This window comes from Erinaceus europaeus, chromosome 20 (genome assembly GCF_950295315.1).
Source record: "Erinaceus europaeus chromosome 20, mEriEur2.1, whole genome shotgun sequence".
Taxonomy (NCBI): Eukaryota; Metazoa; Chordata; class Mammalia; order Eulipotyphla; family Erinaceidae; genus Erinaceus; species Erinaceus europaeus.
Window position 1 is genome coordinate 21,264,986 of NC_080181.1, and position 19,280 is coordinate 21,284,265.

At 41.2% G+C, this 19,280-nt stretch overlaps 1 protein-coding gene across 2 annotated transcripts in view; it reads left to right on the forward strand.

The window, feature by feature from the left end:
• The window catches only part of ALG9 (ALG9 alpha-1,2-mannosyltransferase), an 86,803-nt gene that overhangs the window by 50,232 nt on the left and 17,291 nt on the right, over positions 1-19,280 (forward strand). Inside the window, exon 14 of one of the 2 annotated variants that reach the window (XM_016195384.2) lies at positions 13,782-13,912. The exons of the other annotated variant lie outside the window; for it this stretch is intronic. Coding sequence (XP_016050870.1) covers positions 13,782-13,912 — 131 coding nt within the window. The remainder of the gene's footprint in view (positions 1-13,781; positions 13,913-19,280) is intronic. 2 annotated transcript variants of the gene reach the window in all.

A 19,280-nucleotide genomic window follows, 5' to 3' on the forward strand; every position in this document is an offset into this window, starting at 1 on the left:
CTTTAGTTTTCTGTTTCTTTACCTCCTCGCTCATTAATTAATAAAGTTTTTTTTGGGGAAAAAAACCTTACTTTTAACACACATATATAGCCAATTATCAGTTATTTATATTAGCAGTTATCTACATTATCTAAGTAGCACATAAATAGCCCCTCTTGAACATGTTTTGCTATTGAGTTTTAATATGAGAGTATTAGGGGAATTGACAGAATTTTAAATAAACTGAAAAGCTATCCATTCAGTCCTCAAAGCAATCACCAGGAAATTGGTCTCCTTCCCCAATCCATCTCCCTGGTTTAGCTCTTCCCAACATTTCAAGTGTTTTTCAAGTGTTGATGCAAATGTTAACCTGGGTAGAGCTTTAAATTTCCAATCACTAGAATGGGTGATGAAAATGACTGGAGGATTTTAATTTTTAAAAGTCTTTCTTAGGTCACAAAATATAGATCAGGAACTGTTAATAATGTCAACTGACTGATTAAACAAAAAATTCCATTTGCAAGTGATTTTGTGAGCATATTTTGCCAACTCAGATGATTACAGATTGATTTTCTCTTAATTTTTTATTTATACTTTGGCATAGTTTCTTATTCTGTTGATGGAATGCCATCTAACATCTTTGTGTTACACCGATAAAGCACTTGGAGCTAAAGCTCTATAAAAATAGGCATTTTTTTTCAGGCATGTAAACCCCCAAAATTTCCCTAACCCTTTCCATATTTAACAATGTCAGAATAACAATGATAATATCTTGACTTTAAATAGTTCCTTGACATCAGCAAATTGGGAGAAATGACTAATCTTATCTTGGCATTCCTGAAAAATATGTATCTTCAACTATGTTTAGAGCTAAAATTAAGACAAACTTAAAAAAAAAAAACAGGAGTAAAAAGCCTTATTTATGAGTAGAAAAGAAACCGGAACATTGCTCAGCTCTGGCATATGGTGGTGTTAAGAAATCTGGACCCTCAGGCATGCATGTCCTATACTCTAATGGACTGAACTATCTCCCTGACCTCAATACAGACTCCATAAAATATCATCAGTATAAAAAATAGGTATTTGTGAGGGGTCGAGTGGTAGCGCAGCAGATTAAGTGCACATGGTGTGAGGCGTTAGGACCAGCATAAGGATCCCAGTTCAATCCCCTGGCTCCCCACCTGCAGGGGAGTTCGTTTCACAAGAGGTGAAGCAGGTCTATAGGTCTATCTTTCTCTCACTGTCTATCTTCCCCACCTTTCTCGATTTCTCTCTGTCCTATTCAATAACAATGACATCAATAACAACAATAATAACCACAACAACGATAAAACAACAAGGTCAACAAAGGGGAAAAAAATAGCCTCCAGGAGCAGTGGATTTGTGGTGCAGGCACGGAGTCCCAGCAATAACCCTGGAGGCAAAAAAAAAAAAAAGGTATTTATTATCCTAGAGTAGGATGTCTTTCAGTATGAAATGAAATCTGTTGAACAACAGTAGTTTGGAAAAGAGTAGAACCAACAATGTGGAGTATACTTATAATTGTGATAGACTGGTTTTCTCTAAAATGATCCTTTCTTAGAATGGAGAGGAATCGGGAGTCGGGCAGTAGGGCAGCAGGTTAAGTGCACATGGCGCAAAGCACAAGGACCTGCATAAGGATTCCAGTTCAAGCCCCCAGCTCCCCACCTGCAGGAGAGTCAGTTCACAGGCGGTGAAGCAGGTCTGCAGGTGTCTATCTTTTTCTCCCCCTCTCTGTCTTCCCCTCCTCTCTCCATTTCTCTCTGTCCTATCGAACAACAATGACATCAATAACAGCAATAATAACTACAATAAAACAAGGGCAACAATAGGGAATAAATAGAGAATTAAAAAAGAAAAAACTTAAAAAAAGAATGAAGAGGAATCTTAGATGCTTGCTCTTAAATTCTATTTATTATAAAGATTTTATTTATTTATTAATAAGAAATATAGGAGAGAGAGAGAAAGAACCTGACATCACTCTGGCATAGGTGCTGCCGGGGATTGAACTCAGGACCTCATGATTGAGAGTCTAGTGCTGTTAAATTCTTTATAGAGATGATATAACCTGTGAGGGTAGTGCAAAAATGTCTTCTGTCAGTCACAATTAGAAGTAGAGTATATAGGATTTTCATTTTTTAAATTAATTTATTGGGTAGAGACAAAAATTGAGAGGGTAGGGGGATATAGAGAAGGAGAGAGTGGGGTTAGATAGCATAATGGTTATGCATACAGACTCTCATGCCTGAGGCTCCAAAGTCCCAGGTTCAAACCCCCACCCCACCATAAGCCAGAGCTAAGGAGTGCTTTGGTGAAAAATAATAATATGCCGACCAGATTTCCCTGGACAGACAACCCGACTAATGTGTCCTGGAGCTCTGCTTCCCCAGAGCCCTTCCCCACTAGGGAAAGAGAGAGACAGGCTGGGAGTACGGATAGACCAGTCAACGCCCATGTTCAGCGGGGAAGCAATTACAGAAGCCAGACCTTCCACCTTCTGCATCCCACAATGACCTTGGGTCCATACTCCCAGAGGGATAAAGAATAGGAAAGCTGTCAGGGGAGGGGATGGGATACGGAGGTCTGGTTGTGGGAATTGTGTGAAGTTGTACTTCTCTTACCCTATGGCTAGTCAGTGTTTCCTTTTTATAAATAAAAAATTAAATTAAAAATATATATATAATAAAGAAAAAAGTAAATAAATGAAATATTAAAAACGAGAGAGAGAGAGAGAAGGAGAGAAAAAGCCATCTATGGCACTGCTTTACCGGTTGTGAAGCTTTTCCCCTGCAGGTGGCGTGTGGGAGCTCCTTGTGCAGTGTGACTTGTGCTCCACAGGGTGTGCCACCACCTGACCCTAGAGAGTTTTCATTTTTATGCAAATAGTAGTATTAGATAAATATAAATAAGAACACTAAGTTGAGGGCAGCAGATTTCCTGTTGGTATAATTTCAGTTGTTTCAAATACTTGTTTTACCTTTTCTTGCTAATATAACCCACATCCAAAGTTAGTAGGCTTATATATATTTATATGTAGAGGGAATAAGATTTTTAAAAAATTTATTGCCTTTATTAAGATCATTTAGTGTGTTTCTCAAAATCTTGCTGAGAACATGAAACATCAATAGTTTCATTATTCTCATTTAAGATTTCCTTTTGTATTTGTATTTCTTTTTTAATATTTTATTTATTTAGTGGATAGAGGCAGAGAGAAATTGAGAATGAATAAAGAGACAGAGAGAGAGGACAAGACAGAGGCACCTGCAGCATTGCTTTATCAGTTGGGAATTTTCTCCCCTGAAGGTGGAGACCTGGGGCTTGAAGCCGGGTCATTGCACATGGTGATGTTTATGCTCAACCAGGAGCACCACCACCCAGCCCCTGTGTTTGCATTTCTTTTCTTTTCTTTTTTTTTCTCCAGGGTTATTGCTGGGGCTCGGTGCCTGCACTCTGAATCCACTGCCCCTGGAGGCCATCTTTTTCCCATTTTGTTGCTCTTGTTGTTGTCGTCATTATTATTATTACTATTATTATTACCACTGATGTTGTTGTTGGTGGTTAAGACAGAGAAATCAAGAGGGGAAGGGAGACAGGGAGGGGGAGAGAAAGACAGATACCTACAGACCTGCTTCATCGCCTGTGAAGCAACCCTTCTGCAGACGTGGACCTGGGGGCTTGAACTGGGATCCTTACGCTGGTTCTTGCACTTTGCGCCATGTGCATTTAACCCGCTGCACTACCGCCTGACTCCCAAGTTTGTATTTCTTATAATAAAAATTGTGGCCAGAATAGAATCAGAAGACCTGAAAAGAAAATTTTTTTTTGTGACATTCTTTATATGCAGAGAGTATTACAGCTTGCAGGACTGAACTTAATTGTTGCCAACGTTTTGTTTGTGAATTGAAAATAAACAAGGAATATCCACATGAAATTTAGACTTACTTTTAAATATGCTTCTTCTGTGTATTGACTGTGTTCTTCAGGCTTTCTGATCCTTTTCCTGACAGTGGGAAGTACATTCAGATCTAAATAGAATAGAATTTTTGTTTTTATTTTGTCTCCAGCTTTATTGCTGGGGCTCAGTGCCTGCACTATGAATCCACTGCTCCTGGAAGCCATTTTTTCCCATTTTGTTGCCCTTTTTGTTGCCCTTGTTATTGTTATTTTTGCCATTGATGTTGTTGTTATTGGATAGGACAGAGAGAAATCAAGAGAGGAGGGAGACAGAGAGGGGGAGAGAAAGATACCTGCAGACCTGGTTTATTGCTTGTGAAGTGACCCCCAGTGCAGGTGGGGAGCCATGGCCTTGAAGCGGGATCTTTATGCCGGTCCTTGTGCTTTGTGCCATATGCGCTTAACCTGCTGCGCTACCACCTGCCCCCAAAGTTGAATATTTTGAACATAATACTGGAACTCAGGAATACTTGTTTAAGGTGTGTGTATGTGTGTGTGTTGCTAGGGCCCTGCACATGTGCAATTGCACTGCTTCCAGATTGACTCTTTGATTCTTTTTTATTATTATTATTTTTCTTTTCTTTTAATTTTTTTTTCCTCCAGGGTTATTGCTGGGCTTGGTGTCTACACAATGAATCCACTGCTCCTGGAGGCCATTTTTTTCCCCTTTTGTTGCCCTTGTTGTAGCCTCATTGTGGTCATTATTATTGCCATTGTTGATGTTGTTCGTTGTTGGACAGGACAGAGAGAAATGGAGAGAGGAGGGAAGACAGAGAGGGGGAGAGAAAGACAGACACCTGCAGACCTGCTTCACCGCCTGTGAAGTGACTCCCCTGCAGGTGGGGAGCCGGGGGCTTGAACCGGGATCCTTACGCCGGTCCCTGCGCTTTGCGCCACATGCGCTTAACCCACTGCACCACCGCCCAACCCCCGACTCTTTCATTCTTTTTGTTTTAGAGACAGACAGGCAAACTGGGGTAGGTACAGTCACACCAGAACTTCACACAGTGCTGTAATATTCCCCATGTATGTTGGTACTTGACCCTGGGCCCTGCACATGGCAAGGCACATGCCCTGCCATTTGAACTATCTCTCATGGGTGCAAAAAATGTACTCTACTGCATTAACTGTCTCCCTAGCCATTAAGTTGATATCTTTTTTCTTTTTTTGTTTTTCTTTTTGGTCTCCAGGGTTATTGCTGGGGCTCGGTGACTGCACTATGAGTCCACTATTCCTTGAGGCCATTTTTCCCTTTTGCTGCCCTTATCATTGTTGTTATTATTATTTATTTATTTATTTATTTATTTTAATTTATTTCTTTATTGGGGAATTAATGTTTTACTTTCAACAGTAAATACAATAGTTTGTACATGCATAACATTCCCCAGTTTCCCATTTAACAATACAACCCCCACTATGTCATTTATCATCCTTCATGGACCTGTATTCTCCCCACCCACCCACCTCAGAGTCTTTTACTTGGGTGCAATATGCCAATTCCATTTCAGGTTCTACTTGTGTTTTCTTTTCTGATCTTGTTTTTCAACTTCTGCCTGAGAGTGAGATCATCCCATATTCATCCTTCTGTTTCTGACTTCTTTCACTCAACATGATTTTTTCAAGGTCCATCCAAGATCGGCTGAAAACGGTGAAGACACCATTTTTTACAGCTGAGTAGTATTCCATTGTGTATATAGACCACAACTTGCTCAGCCACTCATCTGTTGTTGGACACCTGGGTTGCTTCCAGGTTTGGGCTATTACAAATTGTGCTGCCAAGAACATATGTGTACACAGATCTTTTTGAATGGATGTGTTGAGTTCCTTAGGATATATACATTGTTGTTATTATTGTTGTTGTCATTGCTGTCATTTTTGGAAGGTCAGAGAGAAATTGAGGGAAGAGGGGAAGACAGAGAGGGGGAGAGAAAGATGGACACGTGCAGACCTATTTCATCGCTTGTGAAGTGACGTTCCTGCAGGTGGGGAACTGGAGGCTCGAACCGGGATCCTTAGTCTGGTCCTTGTGCTTCATGCCATGTGTGCTTAATCCACTGCGCTACCGCCCGGCTCCCCATTAAGTTGATTTCTATAGGCAACTCCCATGCTCTATAGAATTCTATAAAATATCTCAGTAAGACGGGGGTGGGCTGTGGCACATCCAGTTGAGCACACATGTTACAGTGCACTATGATCTGAGACCAAGCCCCTGGACCCACCTGCAGGGTGGAAGCTTCACAAGGATTGGAGCAGCGTTGCAGGTGCCTCTCTTTATTGCTCCATCTGTATCCCTTCCTTTCCTCTTAATTTCTCTCTGTCTCTATCCAAAATAAATAAATAAATAAATAAATAATAAGCTTAAAAAATCTAAGTAAGTCAATTTTACTATGCTGAATAATCTTAGTCTTATTCCTTTACTGGAGCTTGTACTCATTTTGCTAATTGGTTGTTTTTTTTTTTTTTTTTTTTTTGTAGACTTAATTACAACATGACTTGATCTTTCTTGTAGGTATTGTAGAGGAAATAGATTGTCCTCCCAGGGCTAGAGGCCTAGGGCTAGAAACTAAAAGGCTAGAAGAGAAGAGAGTCTTGGCACTTAGCAACACTTGATCTTAGTGCTTGACACTTGGTGTTTGAAGTTGTCCAGCAGTCTGGTACAGCTGGCGGCCATTCTCCCCTTCAATAAATACTTTTTGACTGCCTGCTGTGTCACGCACTGGCCCGGCACCAGAGACACAGTGGTAATCAAGACAGACTTAGTCCCTGCTTCACAGATCTCAGAAGACTGAACCACAAGAAGTCCCAGGCTTTACCACTGTCACTCACAGAGGGGTATGAGGAAGAGTAATGAGTCAAAATATAATACATGTTTTGGAAAGAAAGAAGACATCCTGAATGTTGCTTAAAAGTTAAGTGTTAAGGAGTCAGGCATCCCGTTGAATACACACATCACCATGCACAGGGACCCAGGTTCATGCCTCTGGGCCCCCACCTGCATGAAGGGAAGCTTTATGAGCAGTGAAACCATGATGCAGGTATCTCTCTTTCTCCCGCTCTCTCCCCCTGTCTTCTCAGTTTCTCTCTGTCTGTATCCACAATAAATAAAATAAAGTACTTGAAAATAATTTTTTCAGAAGCTAAGTGTTAAATTTACAGTACATGTCAGTCATTTGTTATTGCTTTATAGGATCAGCTATGACCATAGGCAAAGTGTCTAAACAGCTTTTTCGACTTAACTCCTGCCCCTTGCCTTAGAGGCTATAGGATCATTGATTTTTCACATTATCCCCATAAACTTTTTTTTCAAAAAAATTTTTTTTCTTATTTAATAAGAGAGAGACCAAAGTACTGCAGACTTATGGTGACTGGCTTATGGTGGAGCTGGATATTGAACCTAGGACCTTAGAGCCTTGGACATGAAAGCCTTTTGCAGAACCACTATGCTATCTCCCCAGTCATCCCCTTAAACTCTTTCAAGATTGTCACTGTATTTGTTTTCCAGCAACATCTGAGAAATAATCTCTTCTATATGGAGATGGCTTCACTGTGATGTTCCCTGAACTCCACGTTGGCCCTTGCCAGAGATCTCTATTTTTACAACTATGTACGTCATTGTCATTTCCAGCTGATAGATGCTTGACTGCAAGTTCACATCCTTCCTGTTCTTAGGACTTGTGGGGCTTGGCTCAGACAGCTGGATAGACAGCAGGGAAGGTCACTGAGGAAAGGAGGGTGGACCATTAGTTCTCTCCCTGTCCTTACACAGCATTCGGGAACTATGATAAGTTTGTTGTTGAACCTATTCCTGTTGCTACCTTTTCTCCATCTTCAGCCTCCTCATAGCCTCTCTGTGACTTTGAAATCCATTCACCTCAAATTTCAAAACCACTCCTTTATTCCACCCACAACCGTCCTGATGATGGCTCCTTCTGTCCCTCACTTCTACATTCTTTCCAGTACTATCAGAATCTTCCCAGGCAGCTGTGGTCTTTTGCTCCTCTCTGTTTATTTTTCTTTTCTCCCTTTTATCTTTTTTCCCCTCCTCTTTCTTTCACTTCTTTTCCCATGCATTCTTCTGTGTATTTGTTAAATATATACTTTTTCACTTAGTGTGTGTTGTGCTGTGCTTGGTTGAGACAGACTCAAACCCAGCTTATAGTTTATTAATTTGCTAATTAATTCATAAGTAAGTTCTAATTGTGAAATCTTCTAATGGAGAAGTACAGATTGCTGTGAAAGCATGTGAATTTGGGGACCTATCCTGCCTTAAGTGGACAGTGACGTCTTTTCTAAGGAAATAATTTTCAGCTGAAATCTGAAGGATGAGTAAGGATTTATGAGGTGTGAGCAGAAAGTGTTCCAGATAGTAGGGACAGAAAACAAGTCTAATTCTCAGCATTCCAGTTGCCTGGGGCCTTCTTTAGTCACTTGGACACACCACGCTTCTTCCCACTCAGTAGGTATAAAGCACAACTTTCTCACCCAAAATGATTCTTCATGGAAACCCTTCCCTCCCTCAATCCACTGGATTGGAAATCTAAGTGTCATTCATTTCCCTGAGATATACCCATTCTTTTTTTTTTTCTTTTCACTTTTGTTGCCCTTGATTTTTATTGTCGTTGTAGTTATTATTGTTGTTGTTATTAATGTCATCATTATTAGATAGGACAGAGAGAAATGGAGAGAGGAGGGGAAGACAGAGAGGGGGAAAGAAAGATAGATACCTGCAGACCTGCTTCACCACCTGTGAAGAGACTCCCCTGCAGGTGGGGATCTGGGGTCCTTACGCCACTGGTCCTTGCACTTTGGGCCATATGCGCTTAACCCACTGTGCTACCGCCCGACTCCCATGCCCATTCTTCTTTCTGCATTCCCACTGCCATAGACCTCCATGGCATCATCACTTCATAAGGAGATACTGTGTAGTGAATGAAGTCCTTGTTCCCAGCCTTTTCCTCTAGAACTCTCCCTCCCTGGCATAGCCAGTACAGACTCTCTAAAATCCTTGGCTGGAAAATCTTGAGTAGATTCCTAATGTGCAAAATTTAGGTTCTCCTAATTTGTCCTCTTTCATTTCCTGGAAATCTAGTTGTGTTTCTCAGCACACCTTTTGGGACAAGCAGAAGTGTCTCCTGTTTCTATGTAAGCCATGCTCACTTCTGATGTTTTCCCTCTCTTCTCTCTAATGTTTACTACCGTCTTCAGGGAAAAAAATTTCAGATACTCTATCCCCAGCAATCTTTTCATCTCTGAAGTCTGATTATAAAAATAATGCTTGTGGAGGTTGGGTGGTAGTGCAGCAGGTTAAGCGCACATGGCACGAAGCAGAAGGACCAAAGTGTAAGGATCCCAGTTCGAGCCCCCAGCTCCCCACCTGCAGGGGGGTCACTTCACAGGCGGTGAAGCAGGTCTGCAGGTATCTATCTTTCTGTCCCCTCCTCTCTCCATTTCTCTCTGTCCTGTCCGACAGCATCTACATCAATAACAACAATAACCGCAACAATGATAAAACAACAAGGGCAACAAAAAGGAAAAAAATAGCCTCCAGGAGCAGTGGATTCATGCTGCAGGTACTGTGCCCCAGCAATAACCCTGGAGGAAAAAAATATTATAAAATAAATAAAATAAAATAACACTTGCTTTCTGTATTTCAGATTTTCAGTGTCATGTCTGCAACCCCCCCTATAGGCACACACACACCCAATTTTCTTTTGTTTTTCCCTCATGGTGAGAAAATGTAACCTCTCTTAGGAGATTTCAAGTATATAGTACTTGATTTTTTTTAAAGATTTATGTTATGAATTGTATATTAGAGAGAGAGTTTCTCATGAGGCAGGGAGAAAGAGACAGACAAGCCAGAGCACCTCTCTGGAACATGTAATGCCAGAAATTGAACTGGGAAGCTCAGGCATGAAAGTCCATTGTTGAGCTACTGTCCCCGCAGCAACACTTTATTGTTAACTCTGGTGACATTTGCTCCCCATCAGGGCATCTTATAACCAAAACTTTGCACCTTTTGACCAACAGTTCCCCACTTTCTCTAAGTTCTGTTAACCACTGTTTACTGTTTTTGAGTTTAACTTTAGAGTTCACATATAAATAAAATCATACAGTATTTACTTTACTCTTTCAGGCTTATTTACTCATGCCCTTGAGGTTTGTTCTTGTTATTGTCAATGTCAGAGATTCCTTCTTCTTATGTCTGAAATATTCCATTGTGTATGTGTGGTATATATACAGGTCACATTTTATCTGTTGAGGAATACTGCGTTGTTTCCATGTCTTGGGTAATGTGACTAATGCTGCAGTGAACATAGGAGTGTAGAAACCTTTTCAAGATTCCCAAAGTGGGATTGCTAGATCTTATCTTTAATTTTTATTAGTGATTTACCATTGATTAATGAAATTATAAGATCACAGGGGTATAATTCCACACCTTTCCCACCACCAGAGGTCTGTATCCCCATTCCCTTTATTGGAAGCTATAGTAGTTCCATATTTTTAATTTTTAAGGGACATTTATATTGTTTTCCATAATGGCTGTATCAACTTACATTTCAGTCAACAGTACACAAGAGTCCCTTTTTCTCCACATTCCAACATTTCTTATCTCTTGTGTTTTAAGTAATAGCTACCCTAGTAGGTATGAGATGAAATCTCACTGCAGGTTTTGATTTGTAGTTGCCTGGTAATTGGCGATATTGAGCACCTTTTATGAACTTATCAACTGTTTGTATGCCATCTTTGAAAGAAAGTGCCTACTCAGGTTCTTTGCTAATTTTAAAATTATATTATTCTTTTTTAAACTATTCACTTGGGTGATTTCTGTGTGTATTTAACCCCCTTTCAGATATATGGCTAGCAGGTATGTATTTTCTTTAATTCTGTAGGCTGCATTTTTAATTTTGTGATTGTTAGAGTCCCTTTTAAAAAAATATTTTAATTTATTTATTACTGGATAGAGACAGAGAAAAAGTGAGAGGGTAGAGGAAGATAGAGAGGGAAAGAAACGGCGAGAAGACACCTACAGCTCTGTGTCACCACTCATGAAGCTTTCCCCTGCAGGTGGGGACCAGCATCTTGAACCTGGGTCCTTGCACACGGTAATATGGGCTCTTATCCAGGTGCACCACTGCCTGGCCCCCTAGAGTCCCTTTTCTAATTACATTATTTCTTTTCTAATAGTGAGTCTGCCCTTGATCATACCTAATTGCTTTCTGCTGGAGGTCTTTGCCCTTGCCAATCAGCAACTTATTTCCAGAAAGAAAAACAAAGTAGTAAAGAACTAGATTCAACTGCTGCTTTCCAGAAAGAACTACAAGGGGTTAATTTAAAAAAAAAAAAATATATATATATATATATATATATTTCAGTATGATTTGGCCTTAGTATCTTTAGAAAACCTTTGTGCTTAAGTGAAATTTGCATATGGATGGTGTGGTGACTGGAGCCTAATGCTAACTGGTATAGTTGGGTCTTAGTTACTTCCTAACCCCAAATCTCTATAAACATGTAGTGGTCAGGAAAGGTCAGAACAAGTCAAGCTTAGGGCAGTTGCTGCACTGGCACACTGAGAGCTCCCTCGCAGGCGTGAGACTACAAGAGTCTCTGCCCCTTGATGACTTTATTTGATTACAGATGTGTGACACTTGCAATGCTTTTAAAAATGTGTTTCATGTTTTTAAAATCCTTGGGAGCTACAGAGTGGGTGTTCAGACCAAAAAGACTGCTTCCTGAAGTGTTTATGCAAAGGATCATTTTTAGAGAAGTTATGTGGAATGGAATTGGGTCTGACGTCAATTCTCTGTGTGCTTTCTCTCCCCTGGAGGAATAACCCATATGTAAAGACAGATGTGAGACTCGAGTCTTTTTTGTTTTTTTCTTACATATAAATAGTACTGGGAGAGAACGGGAACATTACTGTGAGTTAGAGATTAGGGAAGAACACAGTTTACTGTAAGTCAGAGATACCAAGTTGTTCTCATATGCAGTTTCTCAAACTTTCAGTTATATATAGCCTGGAAGCCTAAAGTAGACATATGTATGTGCCCAGCAAATTAACAAAAACAATAATGATAATAATACAATAGTACTTAAGCCCTAGTACTTGTATAACTATCACCCTATATTATACTGAGATATCTTTTAGCAATCACTTTTGATTCTACCTGCTTCCCCTCCCCTCCTTTTTTTTGGGGGGGTTACATAACTTTTATGGTAATAATTTCCTTGCTTGTTCTTTAGATTTATTACTTTAATAAGCATTACCAAACATCATACATTAGTTTTGCCTGTATTGAACGTTATATACGTAGAAGCATATTGTACTTTGTGTGTGTCCTGATCATTTCTCTCAACATTTCATAGTGATCGCACACGCTGTGGCATTAAACCTTAGTTGTTCTGCAGCTCCAAAGGCTTTTAATGTGATCTCAGGGGATGAGCTGAGGGGCTTGTAGTGAGCAGCCTCCTCAGACCAGCTTTTGTGTTACATATATCTTAAGAGAGAGGAGAAAGGGAGAGACAGAAAAAAAAAAAAAAAGGAGAGGCAACAAAGTCCTGTTCCACCACCCATGGGGCCCTCTTGGTGCTCCCATATGGTGCTAGGGGTATAACCCAGGGGTCATATGAGACAAGTTGTACACTTTATTCCCTAAGCCACCTCCCAGTCTCTATGTTGGATTTTTTTTTTTTTTTTTTTGCCTCCAGGGTTATTGCTGGGGCTCGGTGCCTACACTATGAATCTATTGCTCCTGGAGGCCATTTCCCCCATTTTGTTGCCCTTGTTGTTGCCCTTGTTGTAGTTGCCACTGTTATTGTTGTTACTGGATAGGACAGAGAGAAATGGAGAGAGGAGGGGAAGACAGAGAAGGGGAGAGAAAGATAAACACCTGCAGACCTGCTTCACCACTTACAAAGAGACCTCCTATGCAGGTGGAGAGTCGGGGGCTCGAACTGGGATCCTTACACCAGTCCTTGCACTTTGTGCCATGTGTGCTTAACCTGCTGCGCTACCGCCAAGCTCCCTATGTTGGAATTTTTAAGATGATAGGCTTGATATTTCTGTACCACTTGCAAGGTGTGGTGTGACTTTACAAGTCTGTCAGCAGAGTCAGAGTTTCCTCATACATTAGCATTTATGTGTAGGCCTCTCAATCTGGATAAGAGATGATAGATTGAGTCGGGCAGTAGCACAGCAGGTTAAGTGCACATGGTGCAAAGCGCAAGGACCGGCTTAAGCATCCTGGTTCGAGCCCCCAGTTCCCCACCTGCAGGGGAGTCACTTCACAGGTGGTGAAGCAAGTCTGCAGGTGTCTTTCTCTCTCCCTCTCTGTCTTCTCCTCCTCTCTCGATTTCTCTCTGTACTAACAACGCCATCACTAACAACAACAATAGTAACTACAACAACAATAAAAAAAAGAGAGATGATAGATTGGAAGCAGCTCTAGTAAGAAGATGAAGACAGGTTTTGGGAAGGCAGATTATGGACTCATGGTAGCTTTCAAAAGTGTCTGTAAGACTAGAGAGACTTAATAACCCAACTAGAGTCAAAACTCCCCAAAGTTTATATTTAAATTGGCTAGGTGAATGCATTTCTCCCCTCTATCCCACCCCTAGTATCCTGTATTATAGCCCAGTACTCTACATTCTTATCTGAGTGGAGAGAGCATATGTAATACTATTCTTGAACATGACTCAGATGACTGCTCCTCTTAAATCCTATTGGAATTCTTAGCATTGCAACTGATATTCCCTACCCTGAAGGAACTTTTGCAATTACTAATGAAGGGTGCTTTTTCTTTTTTTTTTTTTTCCCCCCATTACAGATTGATATCAGTAAGTGCCATTACTTAGTGGACTTGGAAACCATGAGTGAAACACCCCGGGAACCAAAATATTCATCTAACAGAGAAGAATGGATCAACTTGGCCTCCAGACCATTCCTTGATGCTTCTAGGTATGTGACTTTTAGCCCAAGACATATATACTAGGACTAATGAAAACAAAAATAGAAATCTAGGATTGAATTCTAGTGTTGATCTAACTATAGTAGCTTTCACTTTATTTTTATTTGGGCCTTCTGTTCGTGTCCAGTTAACTGATAAGTCTAAAAGTGAACTCCCGTTTAGAAAACAAAATGCCTTCTGGTTTCTAATCCAAATGAAAAGGTGTAGGTAAAGCAGATCCACTAAAGAAAACTCACATATATGTTTTGGACATTGGTTGTTTTTGGTAATCAGCTTCAACTGTTTTAACTAAGAGTATTTTATTTTATTTATTTATTTATTTTTAGAGTTTTGAAAAAATATTTATTTATTCCTATTGCTGCCCTTGTTATTTTATTGTTGTAGCTATTGTTGTTGTTACTGATGTTGTCGTTGTAGGGTAGGACAGAGAGAAATGGAGAGAGGAGGGGAAGACAGAGAGGGGGAGAGAAAGATAGACACCTGCAGACCTGCTTCACCACTTGTGAAACGACTCCCCTGCAGGTGGAGAGCCAAGGGCTCGAAACAGGCGCTTAACCCACTGCAGTACCGCCCAACTCCCAAGAGTATTTTATTAATGATTGTGTGTATGTGTCTGTGTTTTTATCAGAGCACTGCTCAGCTCTGGTTTATGGTGGTATGGGGAACTGGAAGCCTGGGACTCAGAGCTTCAGGTATGGATCTATGCTATCACCACTATGCTATCTACCCCTGTTCATGATTTAATAAAAATTGTAGGACAAGAGGGGTACAATTTTCACATAATTCCCACCATCAGAGTTCCATATCCCATCCCCTCTATTGGAAGGTTTCCTATTCTTTATCCCTCTGGGAATATGGACAAGAATTCTCTATGGGGTGCAGAATGTAGAAGGTCTGGCTTCTGTAATTGCTTCTCCACTGATCATGGACATTGGCATAACCAAGAATATTCTAATACTGATGGAAGGCTGAATATGTCCTTTGAGGAGCTAGAGTGTGTATCCATTACTTTCTGGCTCAAAGCTTGTTCAAGACTAGGACAGGCCTTATACGATCTTAAATAGAAAAAGACCAAATTAGGGGGCCGGACAGTAGGGCACCAGGTTAAGTGTACATAGTATGAAGTTCAAAGACATGTGCAAGGATCCCAGTTCAAGCTTTCGATTCCCCACCTGCGGGGGTGGGGGGTGCCTCATAAGTGGTGAAGCAGATCTGCAGGTGTCTATCTTTGTCTCTCCCCTCTCTATCTTCCCCTCCTCCCTCAATTTCTCTGTCTTATCCAATAAAAAAATGGCCTCTAATAGCAATAGATTCATAGTGTAGGCATTGAGCCCCAGCAATAACCCTGGAGAAAGAAAGAAAGGAAGGAAGGAAGGAAGGAAGGAAGGAAGGAAGGAAGGAAAGAAGGAAGGAAGAAAAAAGACAGAACTGGTCAGGGCTTGGCTGGCTTTTCAGGAAGATGTCAGAGTTGATGATGAGAGAAATCAGAATGTTCACATGAAGAATGGGAAGGACTGGGGAGGGGGGTCAGGCAGTTAAGTGCACTGGGTTAGGCGTACATAGTACAAAGTGCAAGGACACGCACTAGGATCCCATGATTTGAGCCCTGGCTCCCCACCTGCTGGGGCAGGTCACCTCACAAGCAGTGAAGCAGGTCTGCAGGTAACTATCTCTTTCCCTTTCTTTCTCTATACTCCCATCTTCCCTCAATTTCTCTCTATCCTATCCAGTAAAATGGAAAAAAGGGCCACCAGGACCATAGTACTGTTACCCAGCCCCAGTGATAACCCTGGAGGCAAAGAAAAAAAAAAAAAGAGTACTGTGGAGGATTTTTCGATTGGCTGTCAAGGTGTCTGTGGGAAGAAATCTAAGTAAACAGGAAATTGACATTCAGGAATCCTACAGAGGTTTGTGGGCAGAGATCAGAATCCAAGAGGTCTAAGAGAAAGCAGAAGTAAGAGACTAGTTCGTGAGAAGGAAAGGACTCAGAAACAGGGGCAGGACACCCAGGGCTAAGCTCTGAAAAGAATAGATGAACACAAGTGCTGGACTGAAGTCTAATAAATCAGATATGGGACTGTATGCCAAGACAGGAAATAAAAAACAGAGGGAGAAGCAAGGACACCTTATTCCTAAGACTGAGTTTATATGGCTGGTTTTTCATAAGTAGGACAAGATTTCAGTTACTCTAAGTAGGTTAGTCAGAACGGAACTAGCAAGAAGGCCGAGATGCTGACCTGTACATAAGTCACTAGGTTGGCCTTAGAAGTGAGGTTAGATCTCAGTTTGGAAAGCTGTAGGAGTCTTTGTACATTTCAGTTGCTTCAAAGTATCTTCGGTGACTTTACAGGAAGCTGTAACTGGGATGGACAGTAGGAAGGCTCAGGAAAGGAGGGCATCTGGGAGATATCTGAATTTTTTAAAAATTAGTTAACTTATTTTCCCTTTTGTTACCCTTGTTCTTTTTCACTGTTGTTGTAGTTATTACTGTTGTTGTTATTGATGTTGTTGGATAGGACAGAGAGAAATGGAGAGAGGAGGGAAAGACAGAGAGGGGGAGAGAAAGATAGACACCTGCAGACGTGCTTCACTGCCTGTGAAGTGAAATGTTGAAAGTGAAGTGTGAAATGGATAGAGGAGGGAAAGACAGAGGTGGGAAGAGAAAGATAGACACCTGCGGATGTGCTTCACTGCCTGTGAAGTGACTCCCCTGCAGGTGGGGAGCCAGGGCTTAAACCGGGATCCTTGTGCTGGTCCTTGAACTTTGTGCCACGTGTGTTTAACCTGCTGCACTACTGCCCGACCCCCAACTCCAAGAATTTTGATCTGAGCAACTGGAAGAATGAAATTGCCATTGTCTGCAATGGGAAAGACTTTATGTTTAATAGATCAATGGGAACAAAGGAGAGATCAACTTCGCATAAATTTGATGTCTCAGCTGTCAAGCAAGTAGAATTATTATTTTTTTTGTATAGGTTTTAAATGTTTTTCTAGTTTTATATTTTCTTTATGACTAGCAGTGGGTTATAAGATTATAATGTATAGTTCCACATGACACCCACCACTCAAATGGGCTTATTATCGAGAGGGACAATACAAGCGTAGAGAGCGGACCTAAGTGGAAGTCTGGGCTAGAGGTACACATTTAGAATTCTTGGCACTTAAAATGTTCTTAGAAACATGAGACCAAGAAATGACCCAAAAAAGTCAGTGAAGCTAGTCTTCACACTATTCCATTGTTTAGGTATCTCTGCTTTGTTGATAAACATTTGAGTTCCACTCACTTTCTGTCTGTATGAATAAAGCTGCCACAAACATTTGTGTGTGCATCTTATATGCAAGGTCAGTTTTTACTCAAGAAAGGTGAAAGGGAGAAGGCAGTTGACAGTCTGTGCAGGGAGGAGGCCTTTAGGAGGATAACAGATTATGCAAACAACCTTCCTGTTAGCAAATGATTTGTAAGTGCTGACCATCCATCCACTGGTCATAGAATAGACTCTTTTTGTAGAAAATGGGGCAAGACATGTTTATTTATATGAGAGAGGGTGTGTGGGGGGCCGGGGGGGAATGGTGAACACCACAGCATTGTTCAGCTCTGGCATATGCAGTGTTAAGAGACTGAACCTAGGTCCTGAGGCTTGCATGGCCTCTATTCCACCACTGAGTCCCATGGAAGTAAAATTTTTAAAATTTCTTTATTGGGGACTAACAGTTATGGTCGAAAGTAAAATACACTAGTTTGTACATCCGTCATATTTCTCAGTTCTCCACATAACAATTAACCCCTGCTCTAGATCCTCTTCTGCCATCCTATTCCAGGACCTGATCCCCCCCCCCCCCCCGCCCTCACCAGAGTCTTTTATTTTGGTGCAATACACCAACTCCAGCCCAAGTTCTGCTTAGTGTTTTCCCTTCTGACCTTGTTTTTCAACTTCTGTCTATGAGTGGGATCATCCCATATTCATCCTTTTGTTTCTGACTTATCTTACTTAACATGATTCCTGCAAGCTCCATCCAAGATGGGCTGAAAACAGTGAAATCACTCTTTTTAATAGCTGAGTAGTATTCCATTGTGTATATATACCACAACTTATTCAGCCACTCATCTGTTGTTGGACACCTGGGTTGCTTCCAGGTTTTGGCTATTACAAATTGTGCTGCTATGAACATAGGTATACACAGATCATTTTGGATGGGTGTGTTGGGCTCCTTAGGATATATCCCCAGGAGAGGAATTGCAGGGTCATAGGGTCCATTTCTAGCCTTCTGAGAGTTCTCCAGACTGCTCTCCCCAGGGTAGGGTGCTAGCTAGACAGCAGACAGAACACAACTGAAAGCCATTAAGACAAGTTAGAGAAACCAAGAGGAGATGACATCTAAAAGACTGCATCAGGGACCTTGGTGGTGACACACCAGTTGAGCTCAAACTTTTCCATGTGGAAAAACCTTGGTTTGGGTCCCCTCTCCCCACCTGGGAGTGGGGGGCCTTCATGAGCTATGAAACAGATCTGCAGGTGTTTATCTCTATCCCCTTATCTGCCCCCCCCTCCCCAATTTCTCTCTGTCCTATCAAAGAAAAAAGAAAAACAGAAAGGAAGAAATGGACACTAGGAGTGGTGGATTCAGAGTGCCAGCATCAAGCCCCAGCAACAAGCCTGGTGGCAAGAAAAATAAATATATAAATTCATTGATTTAAAAAAAAAAGACTGCATCAGTGACAGAAAGCACAGAAACAAGTCAGAAGACTGGCTGAGTAGGTGAGAGGTAGTAAGGGAGTGAACTCAACTGCAAAGGAGGGCTGGGCTCAGGAGACAGGCCATTTCAGAGAAAGAGAAGACCAAAGTTTAAATCTGATACCTCGCAAATTTCCCCCAGGGGCCTGTATCAAGCTTTTAAGATTGTCTGTTGCTACGTTTGACATGTGGTACTGGTCTTTACTACATAATTCCTTCTCAACCTGGGATGTTTCCTGCTCAGAAGCTTTTGTGAGTTGAGCAGAACTTGCCAGAGAGACCAGTCTGCCAGCATATTTCCTTATGTGTCCTGTTTTTCCTGTTGGTCCCTGCGGCTTCTTCATGTCTCATTCTCCTGCTGCACGCACCTGTTGTGTAGGTGGATGGAAGGGAAAACTAGCAGCAAATGTCTGCAGAGTTACACATTGCCTGTAGCTTGTACTCTGGGCATTATTCTCATCACCATATGCTAAGAAAGAGAAAGCATTTAGTTTGAGAACTGAAAATGTATCATTCACTTGAGGGTATACAAAATAATCATCAAGAGAGCATGGAGGGTGGGGGTAGATAGAATAATGGTTATGCAAAGAGACTCTTGTGCCTAAAGCTCCAAAGTGCCAGGTTC